The 21,753-nt window shown below is 38.0% G+C and overlaps 1 protein-coding gene across 2 annotated transcripts in view; it reads right to left on the reverse strand.

The window, feature by feature from the left end:
* Window positions 1–5,576: 5,576 nt before the first annotated feature.
* The window catches only part of LOC145769863 (high affinity cAMP-specific and IBMX-insensitive 3',5'-cyclic phosphodiesterase 8A-like), a 30,014-nt gene continuing 13,837 nt past the window's right edge, over window positions 5,577–21,753 (reverse strand). For both annotated transcript variants that reach the window (XM_082581406.1, XM_082581405.1), the window contains exons 8-23: window positions 21,605–21,683; window positions 20,712–20,852; window positions 19,821–19,909; window positions 19,512–19,569; window positions 19,040–19,160; window positions 18,576–18,649; window positions 17,852–18,019; window positions 16,930–16,990; window positions 16,215–16,365; window positions 15,567–15,765; window positions 14,721–14,851; window positions 14,198–14,284; window positions 13,014–13,152; window positions 12,593–12,772; window positions 11,762–11,891; window positions 5,577–10,653 (exon numbers count right to left, since the gene is read on the reverse strand). In XM_082581406.1, coding sequence (XP_082437532.1) covers window positions 10,433–10,653; window positions 11,762–11,891; window positions 12,593–12,772; window positions 13,014–13,152; window positions 14,198–14,284; window positions 14,721–14,851; window positions 15,567–15,765; window positions 16,215–16,365; window positions 16,930–16,990; window positions 17,852–18,019; window positions 18,576–18,649; window positions 19,040–19,160; window positions 19,512–19,569; window positions 19,821–19,909; window positions 20,712–20,852; window positions 21,605–21,683 — 2,029 coding nt within the window. In that variant the 3' untranslated portion in view covers window positions 5,577–10,432. The remainder of the gene's footprint in view (window positions 10,654–11,761; window positions 11,892–12,592; window positions 12,773–13,013; window positions 13,153–14,197; window positions 14,285–14,720; window positions 14,852–15,566; window positions 15,766–16,214; window positions 16,366–16,929; window positions 16,991–17,851; window positions 18,020–18,575; window positions 18,650–19,039; window positions 19,161–19,511; window positions 19,570–19,820; window positions 19,910–20,711; window positions 20,853–21,604; window positions 21,684–21,753) is intronic.

A 21,753-nucleotide genomic window follows, 5' to 3' on the forward strand; every position in this document is an offset into this window, starting at 1 on the left:
AATTTGACAACAAAAGATATATCATGATAGTGTAAAAACTAATTACTATAAGCGCTGCAAAACAAAATCTTTATAAACAAAATTTCCACAGAATTATATAAGTTAGACTTCAGCTTAAAGCTAGATAAATACATTGAATACAATGCATGTAAATAGTCAAAAAAGGCAAATTAAATTTGAATATGTATGGTTTTGATTAGCAATTTCTATCACTTTGATGAGTAGACTAATGGAACAAGTTTGCAATTTTTTACCCTAGCCTATAGGCCTACATATAAATTAATAAAAATCAATTATAGAGCAAGTTTTGAAATAAAAAAAAATAAAAAATTTAATTTGCATGCTGTCTGTTCATCTTAAGCAGGCCCATTTCATCTTGTAATTATTAGCAAAATTTTGTACTGTACTAATGATATTGAAAAAGTACAAAAATAAGATATTTATTTTTAAAATGTTACTGTTTAGTACAAGAGCCATGAATAAATTGTCTTATCAAATAGCTAGTCTACTCTTAAACTCATGAATAAATTGAAGCTTATCCATTTATGATGTACCAAGTGAGCAACAAAATCTTTTAATATTTTTCCTCTACTAAATATCAATTTTTTTTCGTGCTTCTGTTCTAAACCATAATCAACGTAATAAGCCAAATGGGCTAACTGAAAACCATCCTATTTACAGTCTTACTAGGCCTGCCCTATGAGTTTGCACTCTATTCATAGTTATAAGCATATCTTGTCTAAAACTCTTCAATTTACTTCAAAGCAACATTTGAGTAACTTATCTAGTAATGAAAATTAGCAGAGCTGGTATACAAGTCCCCCCCCCCCCCCCCCCCCCCCCTTGGTAACTCATGACAAAGAGAAATTGACCAAAACCTGTGGATTGAAGTGTGTGAACAGTAAAGCAAAGGTAAAGTAGTTTCACCCTATATGTTTGGTGGAGTCCTGTCTTTGTCATGAGTTACCAAGGGGGGGGGGGGGGGGGGGGGGGGCTTGTATACCAGCTCCAAATTAACTGCTACAATGAAATTACATTCAATATAAGTTCATTCTACTGTTACAAGCATTCCTTGACTTCACTGGCAGTGAATCAGGATACAACTTATTGTTTTGACAAGAAGCATCATGACTATAAAGTGTTAGGGCACAAAATTCTCTTCATAACCATGTACCTTTGCTCATTCACCAAAGATCCGAGTTAAGATACTACTTCCTCTACGGTTTTTATTTTGATACATTCACCATCACAAACAACTACCATAACCCGCCCAGATTCCACCACTCAATTATGGGTGTTCAATGGGCGTTTCCAGCAAGCGATTTACTCAACACAGCAGCATGAATCCTTGTCATATAGAATCGTCCAAACCTTGTGTGTTTGCGCACATATTTCATATGTAACAAACGTAGTTTGTAAATTAAAAGCAATACATTACGTCTTACGTAAAAGAGTCACACGCCAAAATCGACAAGCTAATGGATTACGGAACGGAATTTGTGTGACATTCTTGTAAACAGGATTTTGAAAACCAGTTTTTTCCAGTGATGCCATTCAAATCTAATCAACGCTTGACCAGGAAATGCTTTCTATCCATAAAAACAAAACTCAAGTATTAGAAAGCTTAATAACTAGCTTTAGTTGATATTAAAAAGTCCACTAAATTTCTAATAGAGCTGACTTTAATTGATTGAACTGAATAATGTTGTTAAAGATGCAAATATCTATCAGTGAAACTAACATACAAAAACAAATATAATGGCATCACTGTTCTGTCGTCATCAACTTTTTTTCTTTTCTCAACTTTATGCTTGATCAGTTTCCACGAAACACGTGACGTCAAAACGTAAATTAAATAAGCAGCTGATCTGCTTTTCTCGAGCAGCGAAAGGGGAGACGCGTAGACACCTCTTAAACACCACATTGGTTTGTCAAGCTGCCTTCGTGTAAATTTTAAAATCGGTTTATTTGTAAAGTAGTATGTTCTGCCTAGAATGTTTTCATTGCCAAAAGGGAAGTCTTGTTTCTTCTCTTTGTGGCTATACCTCACAGAATCAGTTTCAAAATTTTTTCATCAGTCCCCTTCTTCGGGCTTTATCCTCATTTTAAGTGGGTTCAAAGATGCAGATTACAGTCCTCCACATCACTAAGCAGCAATCATCCTCTCCTTTCACTTATCAGCTACTGATGCTTTAAGTTTTGCAGAAAGTTTTGCCGAAAACGTTTGAAATTATGTATCTGTTTCATTTCTGTATTAATTTTGAATTATGCAATTCAATGTTATTAAGTTGTTATCGATTGTCTGTCTATGATGCTTTAAGCAGTCTCTTTATCTTCTTTTCGGCCTTCTTCGATTTTGTTTCTCAACTTCCATTTTTCCAGGCTACACAGTGCTCATTTTTAGAGAAAAGATAAAATTATAATTGAAGTTAACATAGCCTACGGTACTCTAATGTTATGGTGTGTTGTTAAATCGTCACGGTTTAAACGCTTGTACCGGTAGTCTAATAACCCTAGCATTCTGGTAGCCAATAGCTGGGAAAAATAAAGTGACCAAAAAAATTTCTAGATGTTTGATAAAAGTCCGGGGATAAATGCAATAAACTTGTTATGAAATAGAATGGAAAAATCGTAGGCTATACAGGCTACTTGTACACCTTTTCCACACAGTAGGCTACGAGCTAGCTACTTGGTAAACTGAATTTCACTTCGAAGTGTTATGAGAATGGGCTGAGCTACTGCATGGTTAACATCAAGGCTACTAAAATAACAAAAAATATGAAGTCACTTCGTGATACTGATGATGCCTGTGGAATATATTGTTCTTATATTATGCTATGAAATTGTCACCCGATAAATAACACATGTGTAGTGAAGAAAAGAGCGTTCTTCCTGGCTATCAGCACAAGGCTGAGCACTCACTAGTAGCCTACAGAGAGTAGTTGCGATTCGCTACACATTTATAATTAGGCCTACCCTACTTATTTGGAATAGGATATCACTACCAGGGCCGTTGAGAGGGTAATTTGGACCCGATAGCAATGAGATCCTAGGACTCCACATCAAGATACTTTGGAAAAACACACTACGGTAGGCTACATCTAAAGCATATCAGTGGTTTTCTCAAGTTCCCGAGCCTCTTGGAAAGGTTACGGGCCACTAAAACCATCCCGGCTCCAAAACTACCCTGTCAATTAGGCTTGCTATTGACATGCTCAGTGGCGTACGCAGGGGGGCATTGGGCCATGCCCCCCCGTCAAAATGTTGATTTGTCTAGCGCTGTTGTGATTGTGTAGTGCAAACATGTTATTGTTCAAGAGTGGTCTTGGGTAGCACTAGCAGGGCCTTATTTACCGCCTCCAAAACCCCAGTCAGTGGGCCCAAATCTCTGTTTATGGGGTCTCCCATATTCGTATTTAGTCGGTGCTATAAAAAATGTGACAATACTGCTATAAAAGTTCGACATTTTATGGGTTAGTCTGCATCAATAGGTTTTGTATTGTTGATCATCATTTGGAATGACTGTTTTAAATAAGCGAAACCAATAAATCTATGCTATTTTATTGGAGTTTAGAGAAGAAATAATGCTAAGTTTGCTTGCTTTCTTGAAAGATGTGTTTCAACAATATTGATATCATAAGACTTGTCCAAAATTAAATGCTGGTGAAACGACAAAGGTGTTCAATAATGGCATCCGGACGCGTTGACGTTTTTTTAATTCAAAAATCTTCAGGAGGAGGGGGGCTTTTGCCTAAGGAAATTCCATGTTGCCAAATTTTTTGTGACTACCTTGTTGAAGTGGGTTGTTCTGAATTCAACCCAGCGCCTTATGTCTTTTCAAGACAACCCAAACTGTCGCTGCGTCATTCTTTTCTGTAGGCTTACTCTTTAGTTTTTGGGAATTGTGGAACAACAAACTGGTATAAAGAAGCACACGATCGACTTGCTTGGCAAAAAGGAGGAAGGGTAAATAACATGATGCGTTCTACTGGTGCAAATTAAGCTAAACTATCACAAGATGTATAAAGTGACAATCTGCTTATATTCCGACGTTTCGTCAATCAGACACGACTGACTTCTTTAGCTAGACCAGGGAGTGATTGCCTGTCCAGCATGGAAAAACACAGGACAATGTTGCTGAAATCAACTAAACATGCAAAATGAAAATTCAAGTTCTGAACTAAAAATTATTGCGCGTAAACTTTGAATTAGAAAAAAGGAGGTTTAAATGTTAACTATCATCAAGAAACTTAAATAACAGCAAAGAGAGTGAACGGTATGAGTCATGATGAATCGAATTGTGTACCCACCACTGATGCACAATTGCATTTCCCACCTCGGCTATGTGGGCAATTAGAATCACTGATGCAACTTAAGCAGTCCATTGAAGTTGGTATAAGACATCTCGTGACAGTTTGCAAGTAGGCCTATAATGCGAGCTTTCCCGCGTAGGTTTTCTAGTCAAGATGTTTAAGGTTTGTTACGTGTTTGAGACCTAACCATGCAAAGCTGTAGCCACAGTTAGGGCTACCTTTCTTAATCAAGACAAAGAGCATGCAGTAGAATTGTGGTTTACTGTTTTCAAGCAAGTTTGCTTGGAATAGTTATCAAAACACTTTCTTGTTTTAAACAAAATTTATCGTTTAAGTTATTAGGTTAAGACAAACTAAAAGTTGGGCGTGTGTCGGAAGCGTAATGTTGCATGCGGCATGCCAGTGAGGCGTGGCCAGAAACTGCAAAGGACATCAAAATTTTGAGTCGTGATGATAACGCTTTGAGGAGGTGGGTATGCTCAAAGCGACTGGAGTATCAAGTGAAGAATTAAGGCTTAGCATCTACCAAGTAGTACTCATGACCTAAGGTTTAGTTGCGGGGGGGGGGAAAAGGGTCTAATTCACGTGGACGGCCGAAGAAAAGGTGGTGCAATAGCGTGTGGAGCGACCTCCAAAAGGGGAACCTTGTGACGGTCAACCTTCAAAATAGGAGTGCGTGGAAAGCTACCATCAAGCCGGATCGAAATTTACTGACGTCCAACCTTCGCAATTCGGGGAAAAAAAGACCGCGAATTAACTAATTTCGGATTCCACACTCAACAAAACTTTGTCTTCATTCAGGAACAAAAATAATGTGTTGGCAAAGTCAAAGTTAAAAAAGGCAACAGTTGATAAAAGGTTCACAATTGGGACTACAGCCGTATATCTTCTTTCTTTTTTACAAAAACCTTCAAATAACAGACTTAATTAAAATCTATCTCACATAAACACTGTTTGTGATGGCAAGGAGCAGCATTTAGATAAAAAATAAAATAAAGAATTTGAACTTGTATTTTATGTAAAAAGGGAAAACTAAAACTGACCTTTGCTGAAGTAGGCCTGAGCTGCTCATAAATCAATCGTAATGTAATAGCATACAAAACAGGAAATTGCTAAAATACAAAGTGTGAAAGCAGTTTCAGTTTAATGGAGTCGAATTATTTCATCTTTTCGTTCGTTTCACGTCTGCCGATCCAAATTTAATGTAAAAACACCGAAATAATCTGCCAAGGTAAATCAGCACCTTGACGCGAAGTCGAAATATGCGATCAACTGTCTTTTTTATGTTAATTTAAGGTCAAACAACGTTAAAAAACGACAAAGGAAAAAGACCAGTGACAAAAACACCCTAAGCAAAATCCGTTACTTTTCTCGTCATAGCTTTTTTGCGTCAAGTGACAAAAAAACAACGTAAAAGTGAAAGATTTTGCCAATGCAGTAAAATACTGATAATGACAATGAAGAAAAATTTCAGTACGAAAGAAAAACGTAAAAATTTACAACGTAACTTTAAAAACACAACCTGAAGCCGTAGCCTAGCCAGAAAATAAAACGTTTTTTACATTGATTCAACGTCTGCAGACATTAAATCAATGTAAAAAAGGACTCATTTACTGGCTGGGAGCCGAAACAAATCAGTAGGCGAGCTCGTTTCACGCTTTAATTACTTGATAGTCGACATTAAAATCAATTAATAGGCTACAACTTGACTATTGATCACAAATGCAAATACGTCCTCCCTGGATAACTTGGTTTAATTGGTAATAAAACAAATGACTTGTAGAAGTCGATTCACTTTTCCTCAATTGAAGGTGTCTCTGTGCTGATGCAAAGCGTCAAACGAATTATTTTTTCAATTTTCTTCCCATGAAAAATATTCGTTTTAAAAGAAACATTTGCTGAAAAGCAAAGTAGCTTTCCAAAATTTAGTTTAAGAGAAAATAGTGTTTTTTTCGCTTCAAATAACATTGGAAATTTCCATCGTGACACTATAGGCTTTAAGCGTCCAAGCTTAGTCGTCAAGCAAGTCAGTTTGGAGACTGAATTTCCGCCTGAGATTTCTCACTGTCCGAACGCGGATGAATTTCATTAGCTAGAAGTTGAGTTTCGGAGAAATGCAAAGAGACGTTAACTGGCCACAAACAAGTATTTTGAAGCAACAACGCAATACAAACTGGGAAGAAATTAGACGCGTTGTTCCATTCAAATTGTCTATAGTCCCTAAACCATGTACACCATTGAAACAACAACAAAATATATAAAAACATTTCAGTTATGTTTTCAACGATTCTATTTCGGACGAGTTGACACGAAAATTGAAAATGTTTTCAATGGTTAGTTGATAAATTCTCCTAACAGTCAAGTATGCTGGTTAACAAATTTACATCGCAAGCAGATAAAATTACATTAAAAAGATGTAAAATATTTTACTAATAGCGCGAGTTTATTGTGTCATATTTGGCACTTTCATCCCAGTCCACAGACTTGATTCTGTAAGCTGCCCAGCTGGAAAAATTAATCTGTTTTAGATTGGTGTAACGTCAACAGACGTTGAATCAACCCAAAAAGACTGATTTGTAAAAATGGAAGGCGATCCAAAGTGAAAGCAATAATCGTATTTCTTTTCAGTGCAGACATTTTAGCCATCAAATCAGCTATTCTTTACATTGATTCAACGTTTACAGACGTTGAATCAATGTAAAAAAGAACTGATTAGCTGTCTGGGATGTTGAGCTTTTTACTTCTCGATACGAGAGATTGTCCCTTTTCTGTTGGATGACACTTTCTCAGGAAAGTCCTAACTAGCAAAAGTTACCTTTTTGCATCATTTCAACGCTTGGCGAAGTTGAAACAATTGAAAGGTGGCAACTTATGTTGGCTGTGTGGCATTGCGTTTGTTGTGTCAGAATAACAAGCCTTAGGCAACATATGTGTCTGCAGACAGCCTGCGGAAAGAAGATAACAGATGCAATCAAAATGTTCGTTTCCTGCATGAAAACCAAGCTTTTTGTGACTGTGTTCGGGTTAATCAGTGGTGTGCAGCTATTTCTCCTCTTGGGCCACCCCAGACAGCAAAATCCGTTATTTTTACATTAATTAAACCTTTTCATAAAAGAAATTTAATCAAAAAATGACTGATTTTGCTGTCTGAGAGATTTGTATGATTACGATGTTGATGGAAGCCACCGGATTAAACAATATGTCAAAACAAACCTTATTTTAAAAATAGAAAGAGCCTGCTTATTTTGTTGGTTAGATGTAGTGCGGCCTTACAAAAAAAAGTGTTAGAAAGGTGTAAAAAAACTCGAAATGATTTTCAATGTAGAAGCCGAGGAAAAACAGTTCCAACTTCACTTTACATTGCAACGAATTTAGTAAAGACCAAATAAAAGCGAAACATCGGGCAACCCTCTGACCCGAGGTTAGTGTGCTGTACAGTGTACACCCCTGAAATACTAAATAGCAACTTTTGAAAGTTCTTTATTTCATGAAGACTTTTTTCATTTTACATTGAAATATAATCTCCCTCAACTGCCATAGTTGTCCATTTGACACAACAGTTTGGTGCAATGTTGACTATTCAAATCCCACGTTTTTTCGACATAGGATTAACGTTTAGATATCTGAATTATCATCTATTTCTAAGAAGCAAAGTAGTGATGTCATCCAATCGGCAAAAAACAATGGTTTTGATGGGAAATCTTTGCAAGAAACCAACAGTAAGTTTTTTGTTGTGATTAGGATAGTTTTCATAAAGCTCTACCAATGATCAATCACGTTTCAACTTCATCTTTCGTGTATATCGAATAAAAACAAAATATTTTTAAATACTGTACAAAAAATGTTGAAAGATAAAGTAAATTTGAAAACTTTCATGTTGCAAGCGTAATTGTTTGTTGTCGTCGTTTTATTAAAATGCATTCGACTCCAAACATTTCAGGAAAGTTCTAATGGTTGCAGTGTAGAAGATGTGCGAGGTCACAGTCAAAACACACCGCCTGGTGCTGTGCAGCCCATATTCCAGTTAACGACTTTCTTGCGATGCGACTGTGTCATGACGTTTTCGTACATATAGCCACGTTATTTGAGTTGAAAGCAACATTTGGATCGCGAAACAACCGCACAGTTTGTCACGTGACTGTGTTGGATTTAAGATTTGTGCTGATGCTCGCTAGACATACCCGAAAGCAACGTTTATTTTTATGTTTTGATCCAACGTCTGCATTGCGTTAAAAAAAGTAAAGGTGGATACTTGATTTAAGAGTCGGCAATGAGAAAATATGGTTCTCATCGTACCAAGCCTTCGGCACTAGGGAAAGTAAGGTGGCAAGTTCCTTTCTCCCAGTCGCCTTTTCTGCAACAGTTGCTTTAAGTCTAGGAGTATCAACAGTTGGTGTATCAACAGTTGGTTTATCTACAGTTGGTTTATCTACAGTTGGTGTATCAACTGTTGCAGTTGTGCTTCCTTTTCACCTGAGAAGCGATGACGTAACATAAATTGGAGGGGAGTTTACCAAGCGTGAACAAATAACCTTTCTTCTACAGCTGGTCATCTTACAACCCGAGCAGTATATCAGGCCTTTTTAAATCCAATTAATGTAAAAACTAAAAAGGTTATAAGAAACACAGGAAGTGCACCTACAGACTTCTGTCGAATTAGCCCATGAAGCATGAAAACGATCCACAAGGATATAAACTGATTTATGTAGGTTCAACAAGTGAAAACAATCAGCAACCTCCCAAGCACATATAGCTCTACACAAAGTGAAAATTACATGACTCTAAAATTGTTTTTGTTTTCTGCAGTTAAAATGCCCTGTATAGTATTTTCTTTCTAATCATAAAAAATAGTTTTAAAGCCATGTAATGTGAAAAAGGATTGATTTCTGGGAGGGATGAAATTTTGCTTTGAAACTTACCCGCGTTTGAAAATGTTTGTTGTTCAAAATTCAAACAAAATTTTGCAGGAAAAAGAGTGAAAGAGTTGAGACCAGAAAAAACGAGAATCGTCATGAATATATGATTTCAATTAAACGAGATTTATCCATTAAGAAGTTCTTAGCGTTGACAGAAATGCAAAAACGATTTGAACAGTTGCAAAAATCGTCTCACGCAAATTTATTATATCAATTACAATTGAAACAAAAAATTTTCTTTCAGAGACCACAGCCAGTTAATCATAATCATGACTGAAGGCGATCTAAGTTTGTACAATGTCTCAATACTAAGGCCTTCGCCGAAGTAAGTCCTTCATACTATTAAGTTGCATCAAGAAACATGCAGCATTCATGAAAAACATCAGCAGATGAAATTTCAAGTAATGTAAATGTTTTGTTTTTTTTAATTTCTACGTGGATTTTACATATTTTCTTTTTACAGATAACTTTGATTTGTACTTCAATTTACACGCATCGGGTATGTCACCTATTTCAATCAAATTTGTGGCAGAAAATTGTACTGATGAAGCCAGATATGAGCGGCAAAACTCTATGATAAAATTGAATCTATTGATTTCACATGACAATTAATTTGCTATTGTCATTCTATTATTTATTCTGTTTCGTAGTTGTGATCAATTTTTGTCTTAAATTTAAAGATGTTCTGTATTTTTGGAAGCAAAAGCTTTGGTGAAAATGTGATCATTTTGAGTAAAAATTGTTTGTGTATTTGGTAGGGATGGTTGTTGGTGTTGTAAAATGGTCTCTATGGTGTATGGGAGTCGGTCAAAAAAGAAAATGGACATTTGGGAACACGTCAAACCACACTTGCAACTGTGGAGAGATCATTACGAAAAAAAAACAGTTCCCAACGTAACTTGGCTCCGAGCACAAAAAAACATAAAGTCAGAAAAAAAGCATATTTTAGTAGAAATCTCGCCGTTTTTCGTAGTCTCATGGTCAAAAGATGCAGCTCCTCCTGAAATTCGACTTCATGTTAGTTCAAAGCAATTGTCGAGTGATCTTTGGAGTTGATACGGAAAAATTGCGTCCATCAAGAGGGCAGTGGAATTTAGCTGCTTTGAACAAAAACTCTTGATCCTGGTGTGAGCTGTTCAGTGTTGTCTCCTCCAGAAAGGAGGACGCAGGAAAACGACAAGGAGTTAACCTAACAAGGATGTATCAGGACAAATGATTCTCAAGAGGAGCTGTCTCTTTTGAGACTTCCTCTTTGTTCTCTGATGGAACGAAATCGTCAATATTTGATTCATTGAGCTCCTCATCATCTGAGAAGGAAGTGTCTTCCAGTTCAGCAAGGCGCATTATTCCTTTATCATGGAGCTTCTGCCAGTACTGATAATTTTCCAACAAGTTAGTCATGATATCCTGGATGGAGCAAAACTCTGCACAAAAATAAAGAAGCTTAGCTCTTTGGGAGCAGCAGTAAAACTTTCAGGGATAATTTAACCAAGATCATATATAATCTCTAAGCATCTGCTGCTACTGTTTCTTCATCTGATATTAATTATTTTTGATAAAAGAGAAAAGTTGCGCCGAAATCGCTTGGATTAGAAATATTTTTTTATTGGTTTTTCAAGACTTGGAATAATGTAATTCATTCCCATTGGTCCGTTGTCAATAAGATATATATGAGACAATAAAATCAATTTTTGAAGTTATGCAGTCTACGTCACCAGCGACTAGCAATCAGCTGATCGGGCAATAGTTTTTACTACGTGCGATTTAATTGTATGTATTTTCTCATGAACCATAGTGTCAAATGGCAGATCTTGTTCTTCAAACAGTAAATCAACCTCTTTTACATAGATTCAACGCATTCAGGCCTTCAATCAATGTAAAATGACTAATGACTACGTAAAAAGCAACTTTTTGAAGGCAAACTCCACAAAGGCATGTGAACTCATGTGAAACGATTTCAGCTAGGCAATTTAGCAGGCGTGGAGTAATCAGCATTTTTTTTACATGGATTCAACGTGTCCAGGCCTTGAATCAAGGTGAAAATTCTTGGAACGCAACACGTCTGAACTTTCCAAGTTAACGCACGAAAAGACTTTTGATATTGCTACTGCTGGTCGCTGGTGACGTATTCTCGAGCAGTGTTTCCACTTTTTGGTCATTTTGCAAAAAAAATAAAAGAAACATTGGATTTTGGGCCTTACCAGCGCCATTAAAAACAATTTTTTTTCAGTAATTTTTATGAAATCTATTCTTCAGTGTTCAGTTTAAGCATTTTAATGCTTAATTCCCGTTTGAAAATATCATTTAGTAGGCCTTTAAACTTCTAGATAGTCAAAAAACCTCAGTGGTTTCACAAAATTGAATTCGTTGACTTTGCCTAACTCAATCGCCCATCCAGATGCTGAATCGATGTAAAAACGACAACTTTTGCTAACGACAACATGAAAACGATCAGACATGCACTGCAATCACCTACATTAAGCCTTTTACATTCAAAAACGCAGTTTCCACGTCAAACACCCAGCTGCTTACCGTGCCAAGCCTCGAACATGTCCATAAGAAAGTAGTCCATGAAGGTCATCTGCGATTTCGGCATGCTGCAAGTCTTCCTGTCGAAATGAGGCATAACAACTGGCAACCCTAGCCGCTTTTCTTCATCCGTCTGCAAAGACCTGGTTGTTTATAAATGGCAGCACCAAAATCAGTGCGTCCGTGTTCTTGCGTGTGTACAATACACCAATGCGGACTGATTTTTTATCATGTTTCAGTATGTGATTATCGGAACGCTTAACAAATCCTCGGTAAATCGTCTGGGTTGACAATTCTCATGCAAGAAAACTGGTTATGCGTTTACGTGGTGTTGTTTGCAGCTCACTTACAATACTTTAAGAATTTCAACATGTCTTTTCCCGACTTTAAGCACCATTTTCACCAGGAGTCACCGCCAGTGATCTACTGAGCTAAGTTAATTCATAAACGCAGAGACTGGCAGTTAACAAGAACCAAAAGCTTAAGTGTGAGTCAGTAAAAACTTGAGCAAATTTTGAGCAATCATCAGCGGAAAATCGGCCATCCTTGTTGTGCGAATTATTTGTGTTTATTGCGTATTTTTGTTTATTCGCCAGCACAAAAATATAACCTGAACTGAACAGGTCATCAAGTTTGCGGATGCCTGTTATTCCGTTGGGAGGGGAATACATGGGACAGCCCAAGATGATGTGGTTAGCTGTTTGCTTCGTCGCACCAAACTGACACGCAGCAGAGGCCCTCTTGCCCCAACATGCCAAGAAAACATTAAAAGTCATAGACGCAGAAGCCATAGGTATTAAGCCAAGAAAACAAAGAAATTTAAGATCAGGACACCTGGGTAAAATACTCCTCCGATATCCTCCGGGCCCACTCCACACAGAGTTCAGTTTTACGAGCCGGATTAATCACGTCTGCAACCTTGATCATCATCCTTTTGATCAAGGTCTTCAGTTCATGGGTGACCACAGGAGTGCTTGTACCTGATGCCCGATTGCTTAAGGACGCGGACCCCTCCTGAAAGACAGTTTTGTCAGAATCATAACTTTCAATTTCGTCTGATTAACGTTGTTAATTTAACACATTCATATTGTGACATTTTTTTCTTTGTTTTAACGTTATATTCACATTATATAACGTTATATATAAAGCCAGCAGTTACAGACTTTGAATGCAGTCCATTGATTTGACGTTCTTTGAGATAGAATCGACATTTATAAGCAAGTTTCACAGTTTAAAAAACACACGGTCACCGTACCTGCTCCAGAGGCGAGTTACTGTTATTGTTGCTTTTGGTAACGATTGCAATGAATTTGTTAACGTGCTCAAAATGCTTCGAGAGCTCAGTAGCAAGCACCATGTCGATGATGGATTGTCGAATGTTCCGGAAGTTGTCTCTGGAAGTGGAAAAGTTGGTGATTGAAAAAATATTAGAGGTGAGTCCCAGCAAGCAAAAGTTGTCGTTTTTACATCGCTAGCGACGTTGAAACGATGTAAAAACAGTAATTTCGCTGGCTGGACAGATGGTGGTGGAGCAGGAGATCACCGAGTCACCAAAATCCGTCTTTTTACATTGATTTAACGTCTGCAGACTTTTTTTCAGTAATGTTAAAGGCGGATTTTGCTGGCCGGGTAAAAATCGATTGAGTTCGATAATTTTGGAAACGGAAATCTTTTGGATCTGCTGCAGAGCAGATGCCACTGACAAGGGCGTGAATCGGAATTAAAGAAGGAAATTCAATAGAAAGCAAGAAACTTCAAAGAATGGCCTGAAAAAAAACTTGGCATTTTGCTGAAAGTGATAGAAAATAAGTGTTTAAAGTGATAGAAAATAAACAAATGCCAACAAATTTAAAACGAAAAAACTCAAACTTGCAAAAACTTTGCAATCTCAAACTTGGGTGGGAATAAAAACCCAGACAGCAAAATCCGTCATTTTTACTTTGTTCAACGTCTGCAGTCGTTGAGTCAATGTAAAATTGACGAATTTTGCTGTCTGGGAATAGATTGAGTTTAAAGCTTTCGGGTGGGGAGTAAGAGAGCAGCACAATACAGTCATTTCCAGACAGCAAAATTCTTTATTTTTACGTTGTTTCAACGTCTGCAAACGCTGAATCAATGCAAAAAATGACACATTTTACTGGCTGAGGTCTTCCACTGATGATTTCTTGTCTACGTTTAGAAACAGGCAAACGGCTGAGAAGCAAGGATGGAACAACTTTAGTTTTATTGAAAACAAGGTTGATTTTCCTGATAAAATAGAATTTCGTAAAACTTGGACTTTGTTCCTTCATATAGTCACTCAGAAAAAACGTTAATGTACAAAACCCCAATACAAGAATAAACAACACTTTTCAGAGATGACTTTACTAAAATTAGATCAAGGATTCCATTGTATTGATAAATGTTAAACATACATGCAGTATTTAAAGTACTACTTACGTTGACATGTTTTTGAAAATGTTACAGGTGCCGCTATTCACAGTGAATTTGAATGCAAACGCTGCATGGTGGCTTTCCAAGACGGCGCTGAAACGATAAAAAGATTTGTTCAAATTCTCAAACTGTACATTTCCATTCCAGCAACAACTGTCGTAGAAATAAGGCGATGTTTTATTCAGTATCGACCGACGAAATCTCGCTCGTCGTCTCAGCCACCCCAGACATTAATCCGTCATTTTTACATTGATTCAACGTCTGCGGACGTTGAATCAATGTAAAAATGACGGATTTTGTCGTCTGGGACTTTGTTTCGTTTCGTCTGAATTAATAAAATTCGCTCCCAGTTCGAATATAAACATCGGCCACCAAATATAACAAACATAAATCTAACGTATGCAGACGTCAAATCAATGTAAAAAAGCCTGATTTGGTAGCTGTAATGCAACCAACCGTTTAGATGCACAGTGCATAACACACGTTCAATTTTAACAGTAGTAGAGTATCATTAAAAGATAGCACTCACGTATCGTTGTAGAGCAGAGCCAACGGGCTATTAGAGTTGACGAGAAAAGCATTTGTCTTCCCAGGGTGATCTACATCGTGTATGATGGCTGCTAGCAGGGCTGCCACTTCATCCACTGGTTCCATCCAGGTCTATAGAAAAGTTTGGCTAAGTTTTTAACATTTATTTTGACAGCCATGTAATAATAATGCTTGTTTTGTATAGCATTGTGTCCATCGTAGAACGCGTTGCTCCTCAGCACTTTACAAAGCAGGCAGTGTCAATGCAGCCGCATAGATGAGCCACTGAGTACTTTATTACCCGCATCCATTTTATTTCAGAGTGACAAGCAAGAGTGAGATTCAGTACCACATTTAAAAAGTCTTTGGTATGACCCGACAGGGTATCGAACTCATGTCTACCGATTCAAAGGCGGACGCACTAACCACTAAGTCATCGAGTCGGTACACATATTTAGGCTTATCTTTTTTCGAAACAGGGTAACGGTCGGGATGGGACCATGGGACACGTAAAAAAAACAACATAAAATAAACGTGGGAAGAAACAGCAATGACATGAAGTAAACTTGAAAATTGAAGATGCAAACAATGAAGAGAAATTGAGGAATCGCTGCAGACAACTGGGCGATTCATTTTTGTGTCGTATTCAGACTTGACGAAAGACACAGCCGCATGTCCTTGAGCGGTGTCGAACCAGCTTGCTTTCGAGCATCGTACCAGGGCTCTCACCACTCGGTGATACAACCGACATGGCGATCTTGATAATTAGGGATGAAGACAGGGCTTCTTTGAAGCAAAATGGAATGATTCTTATACCTGGGTTAGACTTCAAAAAGCATTCACTAACCTTGACACGCTCTTTCCTTAGAAAATAAGCTGTGGCATGAAGCACATCTGCGGCGTGTGTGGAGTTGTGGTAAGGATTCGATGAATGATAATTCGACTCAATTTCAAGGAGCCACGAATGTAAAGTTGTGGGTGTGCATGAAAGAACCTCACAGGTATTGAACTGGTTTAAAGTGTGCATCCCCAAATGCACTAAAGGTCTGAAACAAAGTTGAGATTTTGTAAGGGGTTGTAGCTGGTTTGGACTTTTTTTCTGTTCTTATCACCCGACATCGCGAACACGATTCTGGCCACAAGGCAGTACCCAAGACAGCGAATCAACCGTTTTTTCACTTGTAAAAATACGTTGATTTGCTGTCCAGATGAAGATCCACTAGAATAGCAAGCATCAAAGATTTTGATTTGTTAAATCAATGAAAAGTAAAAAGCAAAGACGTTTATAAACACTTCAAAAATAAATAAATTTCTTGCCTGATACTCCCATGTATAAAACTATAATAGCAGCTGCTGGGTTATATGACACAAAAAATGACTTTTTTTAGAATAGACTGAAACGCTGGGTACTTTTTCCAACAAAGCTATTCACAGGCAAGAACTTACAAGTCCAGTCTGATGACAACTTTTTTGAGTTGTTCAAAGCGCGACCTACTTTTTAGCAGTGACCCTCTCCAAGGCTAAGACGTCGTAATCCCAAGACTCCAAGTTCTTAAGGCACTCGGCAATGTGCGGGTCCGCGTTCATCACATTGGCCAGTTTACTACCCGGGGCGGGTGGGGGCTTGATACCGCCACTGGGAGGGGCTAAAAAAAAATGATAGAGTGCATCACTAATCGTCGAAGGCGCATACTTTTAAAACAAATGCAGAATTCCGTTTCATGATAACTCTCGATTTTACATGGCTTTTTTTATTACACTGTAGAATACATAGGAACATTACACTACGAGATGCGTAGCTCCGCTTTTCTGGCAACATTAAAAGGGTCAATTGCCAATTTGACAATTTTTTTACGCCTCGATGCAAAATTGCTTTTAACAGAAAACCTGAAATTGCTTTAAAACTAACTCCACTTATATGACCCATAAAATGTACATAACTTGGTAAATACAATAAAAAACGCAACCTTCTAGTGTACGGGTATAGTCCAAATGCGGATGTAGTTTCGCGTCCCCATGATCTAAAATCCCTATAAAGTGCAGTACCATAACAACATGCGATAAGCTGAGACATCAAACGATTGAAAACAATGGAAACTCAAGATCTTCATAAAATACAAGTGTAGATAGATTTTTAGGAAAGCTAGACGTGGCTACAATGAGCAGATGCAGAATTGACCTAACATAAAATTGTAAATAAAAATACTCACTTCTTCCTAAAAGATTTTCACCAGTTCCTCCAGAAGCCCGTCTGTGGCTGTATCCTGATCCCTGAAGAAATACAATAATAATCATGTTTTTATTTTGTTTCTATTGCGACAACGCTACAGACGATTGGAAGCAGTGAAGAGACGTATAGTCCTCGAGTCAGCTGCTTCCGTTGTTGTTGCCGTGCCGTTTAAGCCGCTCGCCGAAAGACAATTGCGTGCTCAGGAGCGGTATCGAACCGACGTCCTTTCGAACGTCGCACAGATGCCCTCACAGAACTCGAAGGGCACGAACAAATGGTTTCAGCGTTGAAGCGATCTAAAATGGGCAACGAGGCTTTCGTTGAAGCGATCTAAAATGGGCAACGAGGCTTTCGTTGAAGCGATCTAAAATGGGCAACGAGGCTTTCGTTGAAGCGATGTAAGATGGGCAACGAGGCTTTCGTTGAAGCGATCTAAAATGAGCAACGAGGCTTTTGTTGAAGCGAAGTAAAATGGGAAACGAGGCTTTCGTTTATTACCGAGGCTGTCGCACGCTAGAGGAGTTCATTGGGCTAATATTCTCGAAAGCACTTAGAGTAACCATATTGATCACTACGCATTATATAGTCATTATATGGGAGAGATTTCTATATTCATCCTATGCTTGAAATTCTGGTGTAATTAAACCGCATTTCTATCAGTTTCTGAGTCTAATCATTCAAGTTTCACCTCTTTTGCTATTCCTAATCACGAAAGTAACCTTTGCGATAAATTAATTCCATTTTTGTTAGTTTCACAAAAACAAAAGTAATGCCAGAAAAATAAAAACTACTTTCAGACAGTAGTCATGCCTGCGATTATGCTCGATAAAAACATGTCTTTTAGCTCAAAATTAACCTAATTATCTTAATTAAAGATTAATTATAATCACAGCGCTTCTTACCGTAACCAAGCCTTCGACGAAGTCGGTAAGCATTGGATCACGTGACCGGTTTGGGAGATCCGCTGGCGAGTAAAGCTCAGAGTTTCGAAGAATCTCTAGAATCTGATCCAGAACTTCACTGACGGATGGCTGGCTGCTGTCTCTTATAATGCTGATTAAATTGATTATCTGAAAAGCAATTTGAAATAATTTAACTGCCGTCAATGCGTAATAGTGTTAGACTGTGTGATAAGCGCAACAGATTTGTTTGTTTGTTTGTTTATCTTTATCCTGCATTGGGGGAAAGCGGACTTGAGCGCTATGCATCGGTGTACGCCTTCCGACGTACACCTGACCCACGCTGCAGCCGACGGCAATGTCTGTTTCCGGTTGTCTACTCTACTTATGACTTCAATTTGGTACTACCCATTATTCGAAATCGATCACTGGGTAGAGGCAATTATCGTAAAGTTTCTTGCCCAGAGAAACAACAGCAATTGCAGGTGGGTGGAGTCGAACATGCAGGCTCTCGACTGCGAGCCCAACGCGCTAACCACTGCCGCCACTGCTGCCGACAGATGTACCAAGCATTCGTCAAACCATTTCGTCGTTTATCTTCTGTAGCAACCCTTCAACTGGAAACTATTCATTCAGTTTCGAGTGGATCTCTTCGAAGATTAGTGTTGCCATTTCAAAAAGTGAAATAATTTAGAGTCCATATGACGCAATATTGCGTTAATCTTACCTGGGTGATGGGAGCCTCTATCGCCATGGAATAAATCTTGGCTAGGGAGTTGGTACGCCGGTGGGTTCCGTCACCTGAAGGTAGATGCTTGGAATGAAACATTTGGAAGCTTTTCAACGACGTGAGGATTGGATGTCGCAAGACATAAAACGCCATAAAATTAAATGCATGAACAATCTAAAAGGTTTACTTGATGAAAAATTGAATGCAGGTAAGTTACACTTTTTAGTTCGCAAGCTCAGCGACATCTTGATTAGAATTTCTGCACAGACAAACGTTTCACAATGCAAATTGAATGTATTGAAACGAAATTTGGCCCAAAGCCCTTTTTATCACTTAACCAAACATCAAAATCCGTTGTTTTCACATTGATGTCTGCAAGCGGATCAATGTCTGAATCAATATAAAAATGACGAATTTTGCTGTCTGGGTCAGGCGCTATTTACAAACGATCGACGACGAACCTTCTAGATAAAGTGACGCGTTCGATAGTCGTCGTAGTTGGAGCTGATCCCCAGTTCCTGAGTGTTTCCGGTTAAACTCATGGGAGTTTTTCCGCCTTATTCCGATAAATTGGGATAAATCCTGCAGCAGGAAAACAGTCGCGGAGAAATTGACGAAGCAGGTGTTTCAAAAGCGATGGTAGTTTAGCATCATGAATGATTTACGACTTCACTTAAGTGAATAGCCCAGCGCGTTAAAATCTCTTCGACTCAAGCAGCTCGTGCAAAAGTACTCGCCAAGCCGTGGAACCAAAAGTGGAATAAGGCAATAAACGTGTGTTTAGAACAGTTTTTGAGGTCGTCAACATATTGAACAATCGTTTTCAGGTAAACGTTAGCTAGATTCTCCAGTTTAATTCAAGGTTCAATAAGCTACAAGAAAATTTACTAGCTAAAAATACAATGTTTTATTGAATACGTTGAAAATACTCACGGGAACCATTGAATTATTTCCAGTGAGACGGCTCAAAACAACATATTGATGGATTGACCTGTATGAGAATGAAATGCGTTATCAATCGACACGTTAGATACAACACACAAACAACAGTAAAATGCAGTTGATTTCAAACCGCAAGCCACAAGACACAGTGTTCAACGCAAGTTAAAAATCCTCAAATGAAAAGTTTCGCAACACACTTGTCTGCTATGTTGAAGATATGGAACGTCTGCAGACGTTGAATCAATATAAAAATGAAAGATTTTGCTGTCTGAGTTGCTATGATAGGGAATGTCTACTCACTCATCTTGTCTGGTAAGGGGGAGGACAAGAACAGAAAAGTGGCCGTCTTCTCCCTGGTTTCGTTTCGTATACACGTATCCATCGTATTCCTAAGATAGAAGCATCTCAGTAAACATTTACACAACGGAGCAGTTCTATTTAACATTTACGGTGTAAAAAAGACTGATTTTCTAGGTGGGCAATGAACAAAATCATGACCCAATGAATTTGTATAATTGAAAATTTGAATTCTACCTCTATCTCAGAGTTTGTGCAAATGCATTGATTTTAGAAACAGTATTAAAGTTTGAGCACTGACATGATTCAAGTACCGGTATTTCAAAAAAAAAAAAAAATTCACTGCAGGTCCTTTCTTAGAATATGAAGGCTTGGTGGGCTTGATAGTGCTTTGAAAACAAGTGCACGTGACTACAAAAGCCGGAGAATTAGTTTGTTTATTTATTCTGTTTGAAAGACCCGTGACTACAAAAAGGTTGAGAATCATAGGGCTGTTTGGATGCCTAACCAATGCTTCTCATTTTGAAGCCGATGAATGATGCAGCACTCGTAAACATAGCTATAAGGATCGATTAATGAAGGAGACTTGCTAGTCGCAGAACGGATGTCATAATAAAAGCAAAAATAAGTAGGTCAAGCCAGTTGTCATTCTCAACATCTTGTAGTACTAGTAGCCTAGTTTACAGTCACCAAAAGAAGGCAAAATATTATTTTATAAAAATAAACATATTATCCTTATAACTTAAAAAGTATGTTATATATTTTGTTTTGTGTGTAATACATTATGTTAAACCCGCTAAGGTTACTTTGTTTTGCTTGTCTAATGTCTATGACTTAAAAATTAATCAGCAAAATTCGGCTGAAACAAAAAATCGACTGAAAACGAAGACCAACCTTTCCACTTTGAATTTCATCTTTAATCTTCTCCCACGTGTCCTCTTCGTTTCTTTCATTGTCAAAGTAGCTAGACAGGTCGGTTCCTATCGTTTGCTTGGAGGAATACCCGGTTATTCGCTCGTACATTTTATTGACATACTGAAAGCAGAAAGGTAACGAGTGAGAAATCACTAAAGATGTGATGAGAGGTTAAGGGCATGGTAAGTTCTATTGAGTGTGAAATAAGCCAAACTATAACAAGATGCTGTGGGTGATAAGCTTTATCTATTCCGATGCTTCAAAAAGCCAAGTAAAAATCGCACAAAAATGTAAGGCACATGAAAAATGCAAGTATTATTTTTAGTCATGAAAAGGGTGATTTTTCCACAAACTTCAAAAATAGCCTAAAAAAATTACTACTGTAGGTTAAGCTGCCATTTCGAGGATGAATAGTAGTTTAGTATGTTCGGCCGAGCCAATTTCGTGCGCAAAAAAACAAAACAAAAAACGAGCCAATTTAAAAGTACAAGAAACAAGGCTGTGTGGCCGAGTGGTGAAAGCGTCCGCCCCACACTCGAAAGGACATCGGTTCAACAGCTGAGAACATAGCTATGTCCGCTTCAATTAATGAACATAGCTGAGAACACAGCTACGTCCGCCTCAATTAATGAAGAGACAATACTTGAAGATCGGTTTCTTTCCCTTCTCATAAAGGTAAATATGCCACTACCAGACATAAGCTTGTTTCAACAAATGCTGTGGCCATTTGGGAACGGCTATGATCACAAAATGTTTGGTTCTTTGGTACCGGTGCTTGCTGGATATGATGGAAATAAAATGAAACTGAAAGAGAACTCAGTACCACAACACATAGATCTGGACACCAACGACACAATAACGAAAATTTGTACCTGAATTTTAAAGTTTTCATCAGCAATTTGAATGAGATCCCTTGATTTTTCTAACGCCAAAAAGACAGCTTGACAAGACCTGACAACAAAATCAACATTTTGTTAAAAAATGACCATCTTCTGGTCAGTGGTCATGCCAGAGAAACCTA

This window comes from Aplidium turbinatum, chromosome 5, assembly GCF_918807975.1.
Source record: "Aplidium turbinatum chromosome 5, kaAplTurb1.1, whole genome shotgun sequence".
Lineage (NCBI taxonomy): Eukaryota > Metazoa > Chordata > Ascidiacea > Aplousobranchia > Polyclinidae > Aplidium > Aplidium turbinatum.